At 45.8% G+C, this 8,461-nt stretch overlaps 1 protein-coding gene across 1 annotated transcript in view; it reads left to right on the top strand.

Moving 5' to 3' along the window:
- Nucleotides 1–2,507: 2,507 nt before the first annotated feature.
- The window catches only part of ATP2C2 (ATPase secretory pathway Ca2+ transporting 2), a 238,739-nt gene continuing 232,785 nt past the window's right edge, over nt 2,508–8,461 (top strand). Inside the window, exon 1 of the mRNA XM_029608098.1 lies at nt 2,508–3,259. Within this exon, the coding sequence (XP_029463958.1) occupies nt 2,981–3,259 (279 nt within the window). The 5' untranslated portion in view covers nt 2,508–2,980. The remainder of the gene's footprint in view (nt 3,260–8,461) is intronic.

The following is an 8,461-nucleotide window of genomic DNA, read 5'->3' as shown; positions in this document are numbered from 1 at the left end:
CCTCCATAAAACTACATACCCCAAACAGAAACCTCAGATCAGCAAATAAAGGACTCCTAAAGACACCATCTACTCGTTCCAAACAACTCACCTCAACCCAAAAGAAAGCATACCAACTCACCCAATGAACAACACAACGCCAACCCCCTCCAATCTAACCTGAAGAAAAATGAAACTCAACACAACGATGTATTATAACAAAGAATTAAAACGTAAAAAACTGAACAACTTTCTATATGCCATCCCTATGTTAACAAGATTTTGAACCTTTTTGAAACCCTTGTTATCCTCCTTAACCTTGTAACCCTAGGTAGCCCAAAACTCTGGAACGCCCTCCCAACGAAACTCAGATCTCAAGAAAACCTAAAAACCTTCAAAAAAGATCTAAAAACATGGATGTTCACCAAAGCATACCAACTCACCCAATGAACAACACAACGCCAACCCCCTCCAATCTAACCTGAAGAAAAATGAAACTCAACACAACGATGTGTTATAACAAAGAATTAAAACGTAAAAAACTGAACAACTTTCTATATGCCATCCAAGATTTTGAACCTTTTTGAAACCCTTGTTATCCTCCTTAACCTTGTAACCTTTGTATTTTTGTAAACCATTATGATGGCGAAACCGAATGACGGTATATAAAACTTGATAAATAAATAAATAAATGTATCTGCACAGAGCTGCGTATGTCTAGTAGTGCTTTAAAAATAGTAAGTAACTGTTTCATGTTATGTGTCAGGAAGTTTTGTCTATGGGTGCTACTTTTTGCTTAGATGCCCGTGTAAGCGTGTTGACACATATGCTGGTAATAGATATTATTTATTCCTGACCAATTACTTTTTTTTCTTGATCAGAAGAAATCTCCAATTGTAGTGCCTGACGATGAGGTTTAATTTAAATAAGATACAATGACTATATAGAAAGTTAATGCTTTTTTCTTCTTTTTAAATTGTCCTTATGCTTTCATACTCTCAAGATGACTAAATTTCCACTCTCCTTTATTATCTGTGGACTATGGGTATGTATTTTCTTTATTATTTTTAATTTGAAATGTTTTTCTTCTTGTTGAGCCTTTCCTTGTCATAAGAATAGAGCTATGTAATTTGAAATTCATAAATAAAATAATTAAAAAAAAAAGTAGTAGTAGATAAAGTGACTTGCCCAAGGTTACAAGGATGGTTAGTGGGGGAGGTAGGATCCGAAAACCGGCTTTGCTGGTTCTTAACTATTTGCTGTAATCACTAGACCACTCCTCGACTGTCATGGCAGCCATGCTCATATGCACATCTAAGGCACTATCAGTTCCTCTGCTTTCCTACTAACATATGTAACCTAATTTGGTGTTAAAGTCATCTTTGTGCCCTGAACACAGATTTGTGCCCTAACAATTTGCAAAATATAATGGCTCCTGGTGAAGTAATGTGATTAACATGTTAATTCACTCAAATGAATATTGGATTAGCCAGATAACGTATCATCAGCAACATGTTTGCTGATCTTTATTTGCATGTGTTTTTTACTGAAAAATACAGACTTTGGGCTGGTGCACACCTTCTATCAATCTTTTCTGCCTCCCTTTCCACCCCTATAAGCAGATACTGATGAAGCTGTGTGCAAAAAGATCTTTAAACAATACTTACATAACTGGCTTTTTTTTTTGGGGGGGGGGGGGGAGAGAGAGAAGGGATTATTTTGATAGCATATAGCTGACTGCCCTATAGAGTAAGAAATGTTACCAGTACCAGTTTTCTTTAATGTTGCTGACTGAATTTTCAGAAATAATGGTTAACAAATAAGGTGATATCTGATTGAATTTTGGCTGAATTATATCTTAATGCTTTTATTTGGTATTGTTTTTTTTCACAGAATAAGTGTAAGAATATGGACATAATTAACTATTTTTTTTAAATCAAAGGAGCTATGCTAAATTTCTGTGTTAGTATTCTGGACTATTCATGTTCAGCTTCCTTTTCGATATTTTTAAATACAGTATTTGCTAAATTGCTTGTGAAACTGCTCTGAAAACAAGGTCCAAAGCCTTAGTTGTTTCAGAACCGCCCAAATTTCTCTACAGGTAAAAAAAAAAAAAAGGGGGGGGGGGAACATGAAGGTTTATTCCATTTCTACAGGAAATTTTTGCCAGATGCACTGAAATGATGGGAAAAGTGCTGCTAACATCTGTTAAAAAAAAAATAAAAAATCAGAGTACAAAGACTTGCAGCCCCCCCGCAATCTTCTTTTTCACTGCGGACAGAAAGAAAACCCGGAAAGAAATGCAAATGTCTCTGGCCTCTACTTCTGGAGAAAAAAGCAGTGCCTAAATGCCTATAATAGGAGACATCTGGGGTTTTTTTCCCCTTTAATAATACGGCTTACATGGGAGGGGGGAGGAACCTATTTTTAAGGCCCTCTTCCAAGGACACCGGAGACTAATAGTAAAGGAGGGAGGGGGGGGACCCACGCGTAAACCACGTTATTCCTCTCTGGCTCCTACCAGGGCTGGAACGCGCGCGCGCAGGGCTGCCCACCCACTGGCTTTCCCGGTGCGCGCGCAGTCTGATCGATCCACGGCTGCGCGCTCCTTCGATCGGGGGGCGGGGGCTTCTACCCGGAGCACGCGTGCGCGCAGACCTCCTCCCCTGCTCCGGGTACCCTCATCCTTTACAGAGCACGCGCATCGGTACTACTGCAAGCCGCGGTCCAGGGGTGCGCGCGCGTGCGCAGACCTCTCCTCTTGCCCGCGCAGGCACGCGCGCCTGAGCCAGACGTTGCTGCAGGGCTGCGGCGGGCGGGGGAGCGGCTCCTTTCTTCCCCCCCCCCGCCGGAGCCGCAGAGGCAGACGGTGGGCGGGCAGACGGTGCTCGGCCCCCCCCTCCCTACACCTCGGTGCACGGAGCGGGGGAGGGTGAGCGCGGGCTCCCGCGCGAGGCGAGGCATCCGCCTTCCCTGAGCCGGCAGCGGGTGGGCGGGCAGCATGCAGTACGAGGGCGTGGCCGTGGCCAAGCCCAGGTGGCTGCTGGGCGGGGCCTCACCTGCCGGCGCCAGGTGTGCCCCGCCCATCGGGCCGGAGGGGGCCGGAGCCGAGCCCCCGCCGCTGCCCGGAACAGGTGGCACGGCCAGTCAGCAGCAGCAGCAGCTCGCCACCCCGGCTAGCATGGGCCAAAAGCGGGTGCCCAGGCTATTCCAGAAACTCTCCGATTTACGCCTGTCCCGGACCTACCACCTGCTGGAAAATGGGGAGCTGGAGAGGGAGGTAAGTGCGGGGCGTCCCGGCTGTTGCGCGCTGCATGTACTGGACCCACCCGCAGCAGGCCGGGTGCGATCCTGGCCCTGCCTCAGGGCACGCAGGGACTTGTAGTTCTGATGCCCTTCGGGAAAGGGCTGGCAAAAACCGCATCCATATGGGCCATGTATGATGGGGGGGGGGGGGCTAACGTGGGACTGGATCGAGCTGTTCGGGTGACCCGGGGCGAGCGCTCCCCTAATTCCTCATCCCTACACTGAGTAAGCCCAGGGAGGGGTAATTTATATTGTTTATTACCCCAGTGGTTTTTTAAAAGTTGGCGTCTATGAGTGGCGCGCACCTCATCACCGACACCTGGAGAAAACTGGAGCCGATAGGCTGCGATATCCATGATAGGAGCAGGTGAAAAGATAACGAAAGGTACCTGAATCTCTCAGTCCCATCGTCAGATGAAATCTCTCCAGCATTTTTTCTTTTTTTTTTTTTTTTTTGGCTTGGTCCACTGGAAGGTACCACAGCCGTCAAAAGACTACTGCTGCTTTTTTTTTTTTTTTCAGACATCAGAGTTAATCTGAAAAATTAATTTACTTCCTTGTTGTTTACTGCAGATTTCTTGTATTAAACAGCTCCTTGCTTCTGATTTTCTACTCTTGATTCTATTTTCTTTTTTTTTTTTTGTGGCTCAGAATGTACGAAAAACTTGTTGAAGATAAAGCCTCTGGTGTTTACACCAGTGTTCTGCCCCTTGTATAGTCAAAGGGGATGCTGTTTAATAGTCATGAGGTCATTTATTTCTTAGCTGACCAGGTCCACATCTGTCCCCTCTGGCCATAATATAGCAGATACAGGGAGAAGAGAAGCCAAAGCAGCTAAATCCAGTGCCAGGAATTTTGCAGTCTCTCTTCACGGTTAAAATCGCCCTTTCTTCCCCAGCTATATTCTCCCCGAGACCATTTTATTTCCCTGGCCCCTTCAACTGTTAGGCTAGTGAAGTCCCATATCAATTTATGATTCTTAGGTCCCGCTCCTCCACCAGATACAAAATACAATTTAAACGCATCAGTTCTTAGTTACTTCTTAGGATAAAAATATATTTTGAGGTTAAACTTGCAGTCTAAGAGGTAGAATTTAAAACATGCGCGTCCATGTGTGCGCGGTTCCTGGCACGCGCATATGGAACGCTGATTTTATGACATGCACGCGCCGGTGCGCACATGTTATAAAATCCATGAATCACTTGCACATGCGCATCAGATTTTAAAATCCGGGCGGGCGGGTGGAATTTAGTAAATTACGCATGGCAAACTTCCCTACCTAAATTCCCTCTCCTCTCCTCCCCACCCCTAAACCCTTCCCAGCAACTTACGTCCCGCCCTGCATGGCCGGGCCCTTTTGAAAATGTGCGCAACTCGTGCAGGGCCCGGCCATGCGCTTAAGTGCCGGTTTTTATGTGCACGGCTGTTTTAAAATTTGGCCTTAAATGTGTACCTAATGCAATGGGAGATAAAGTGACTTGCCCAAGATCGCAGGTGTCAGTGGCAGAAACTGAATTTGAACTCAGGTCACCTAGTTCCCAGTCCATTATCCTAACCCAGGGGCACGTAATTCTGGTCTTGGAGTGCCACAAACAAATCTGGTTTTCATGATATCCATAATAAGTATGCATGAGGTACAGTATAGTTGCGTGCATTGTATGGAAATATCTCATGCTTATTCAGTGTAGATATCCTGAAAGCTAGGCCTCTTTGTGGCACTATAGTACTAGCGTTGCCTATCCTTATTCTAACCACTAGCCCAGGGAGTTCTCAAGGGCCCTAAATAGATCAGGAAAACCAAGCTATTGTTAAACCACTCCTATTGCAGACATTATTAACTCCTCCCTCTCTTCAGGCTCCGTCCCAGATGTCCTCAAACAAGCTATTGTTAAACCACTCCTCAAAAAACCCTCGCTAGACCCTAAAGACCCCTCCAGTTTCCACCCAATTTCTAACCTTCCCTTCATCTCTAAGATTATGGAAAAAATAGTGAACATCCAGCTCACAGAATACCTTGAACACAAAATACTGCACCCTGCCCAATTTGGTTTCCATAAATACCTCAACTCCGAAACGCTCCTACTCTCCCTTTCGGATCACATACTCAGAGGCATGGAACAGGGTAACTGCTACCTCCTTGCCCTACTCGACATCTCAGCTGCCTTTGACACCATCCATCACAACCGCCTCCTCACCCGGCTGGCTGAAATAGGCATCTCTGGCCTAGCTCTGCTATGGTTTAAATCTTACCTAGCCAATAGGAAGTTCGCAGTCAAAATAGGAAATGCCAAATCCACACTCTACTCTATGTCCCAAGGCGTCCCGCAAGGTTCCTCCCTCTCCTCTACCTTATTCAACATTTACCTCACCCCCCTCTGTCAGCTCCTAACAGACCTTGGCCTCAAATTCTTCCCCTACTCTGATGACGTTCAAATCCTCATCCCCATTCATAACTCCCTAACTGACGCCCTGGCCTAGGGGAACACATGTCTCGCATCCATAAATGACTTCCTCACAAACATCCACCTTGCACTAAACACATCCAAAACGGAACTGCTCCTTCTGTCCCAACACCAACTCCCCAAACCCAGGATCTCCAATGACCCAGCCTTCAACACCATATCTTCTCAACCCTGTATAAGAGACCTTGGGGTAGTACTAGACCAACAACTGAATCTAAAAAAATATATCAGTTCCATCCTCAAAGAGGGCTTTTACAAGCTCAATGTCCTAAAGAAACTTAGACCCCTCCTCCACTATCATGACTTCCGGACTGTTATCCAAGCTACCCTATCCTCAAAGCTCGACTACTGCAATACCCTCTTCTTTGGACTACTCTCATCCACCATCAAACCCTTACAAATGTTCCAAAATGCTGTTGCCAGGGTCATCACAAACACACGGAAATCCGATCACATTACTCCCATTCTCAAAGACCTCCACTGGCTCCCCGTAGCATCCCGCATTCTCTTTAAAACCCTATCCATAATTCACAAATCGATTTACTCCTACAACTCCAACTGGCTTGACGAGCCCTTCTGCCTCACATGCTCGGAGCGACCCACCAGGTCTGTAAACAAAGGAACTCTAACAGTACCCCCCCCTTAAAGAGCTCACCTCTCCACCACAAGAAATCGCGCAATTTCCATAGCCGGCCCCAAACAATGGAACTCCCTCCCGACTGTACTCAGACTCAAACCATGCTACTCTAAATTCCGAAAGAAACTAAAGACCTGGCTCTTCCGACAAGCTTTCCCAGAATAATCCGCATTCGTAGTCCTCCCCCCCCTTAACTTACGCTCTCATACACAGCTAATAAAGTTTCCTTCATTAAGATTAGAAATCATCCCATAATCCTTATAGGACCCGTGCTTCAAATTTCTTTCTTATGCCCTTGTATATAAGTTCACCTTTGCATTTAGCTTTATTGTTTTAACTTTTACTGCTACTGTTTTTTTGCACTTTCTGTACTACTGTATTTCTGTAATTTATTTATACTCCCCACCCCCTCCCCTGTTCATTGTACTTTTCAATCTTTCAGTTGTAATGTAAACCGGTATGATGTTTGCACACTAATGCCGGAATATAAAAATCTTAAATAAAATAAATAAATGTTCAGAATTGTCAGAAACTATCTCTCATGGAACAGGACCTGGTCATACAGAGCCCATGTTTTTGTGACATTGTCATATCCATTATGAACCAGTCAGATCCAAGATATATGTGACACTGCCCTGGACAAGACTGCTCCTAGGAGTTCAGGAGAGTTGCTGGTGTGTAACTAAAATATTTCAAATAAAGAAACCTTAAAATAAACATTATAAGATCAATATGAAGTGCATATTATTTGCAGTTCATGCTTGTGAAGTACCATAAAGGATGTGACATATACAGTTTCCTTTAAAAGCTAATCATTCACCATTCTTTATTGCCGTCTTGAAATCTAAACATGAGCAATGAAGTGGCAAAGCATGCTGTCAGTCTATGATGCCTATAAATGTTTATTAATGATATTATTCTGCTGGAGAAAGCCTGGGCACTCCAGCATCTGTCACGGTTTTGCCTGCACTTCAGCCTCCCAACCAGCAGGAGTACTTGGTGAGTACCACTCTCAGCTGGGCAAGTTATCCCTTCCTGATGCCTCGGCCCCAGTCCTGCTTAATCCAGCCTGTTCAGTGTCTCAGTGCTTCTTCATGGAGTCACCTCGGCTCTTTGACCTGGCCAGGTCTTGTGGCCTACCTGGGCATCCTCTTTTTGCCTTGTTCTATAGCTTACCTTGGCTTCCTGCCATGCTCTGAGGCCTCTTTTTTTTGGCCTCCTGCTGTGTTCTAGCCTACCTTGGCTCCCTGTTTTGCTCTATAGCCTTCCACAATTCCTTGCCTTTTTCTTTGGCCTTCTAGGCTCTCCTACTTTGCTCAGTAGTCTTCTAGGCCTACCTATCCCGCCTTGCGGTCTCTGAGCCTACTAGGATTACCTTGCCCACTCTCATGCCCTGTTGGACTTTCACATTTCCTGTTGCCTGTCTAGTCGTTCAGTTCTGCCCTTGTCCGGTCCTTGCCCAGCCCAGTCCATCAGTCCCTTGTCTATTTCGCAGGCTTTTCCCTTGTCCTTGGTTCAAACCCAGTACCTGTGTCCGGTTCCCAGCCAGGGTGTTCACCAGGAGTAATGTCCTACCGGCCCCCCAGAACCCAAGGGCTCAATCTGCGGGGGAGGGGACTTGGTTAGGCAGAAGACCAGCCCTGTGCTGCTTCTGCGGGGGGTGCTCCCTGGGGCCAGCCTGCCAGAACGTGACAGCACCTCGGTCAAGGAATAGAGGCGGCTGGGCTGGATAAAGGAGGAAGTGGGGGAGAGGTTGGAGATGAGGGAAAAAGATTGGCAAGGCAAAAGCAGAGCAAGATTTGACAAACCCCCCCCCCCCCCCCCCCACCAAAATTAAAGAAAGCTATGAAGATTTGGGTTTTTTTTCCCCCCCTTGGGCTCCTAAGAATTTTCAGTGGTGCCTAATTTTCTAAAAGCGAGGGTATTATAATATTCTTGAATAGCTCTTTCCCCCCTGCCCGAAATACTTGATGAAAGCAGTGACGCAGGATAGGAGATGCCCTAAAGGATTTCAATATATGCCTCGGCGATGTTGTGAGACCTAAATGAAAAGCATGAGAGCCATTCAGTGCAGCCC

The sequence above is a fragment of the Rhinatrema bivittatum genome, chromosome 7 (assembly GCF_901001135.1).
Source record: "Rhinatrema bivittatum chromosome 7, aRhiBiv1.1, whole genome shotgun sequence".
Lineage (NCBI taxonomy): Eukaryota > Metazoa > Chordata > Amphibia > Gymnophiona > Rhinatrematidae > Rhinatrema > Rhinatrema bivittatum.
This window is presented reverse-complemented; position numbering and strand designations above follow the sequence as displayed.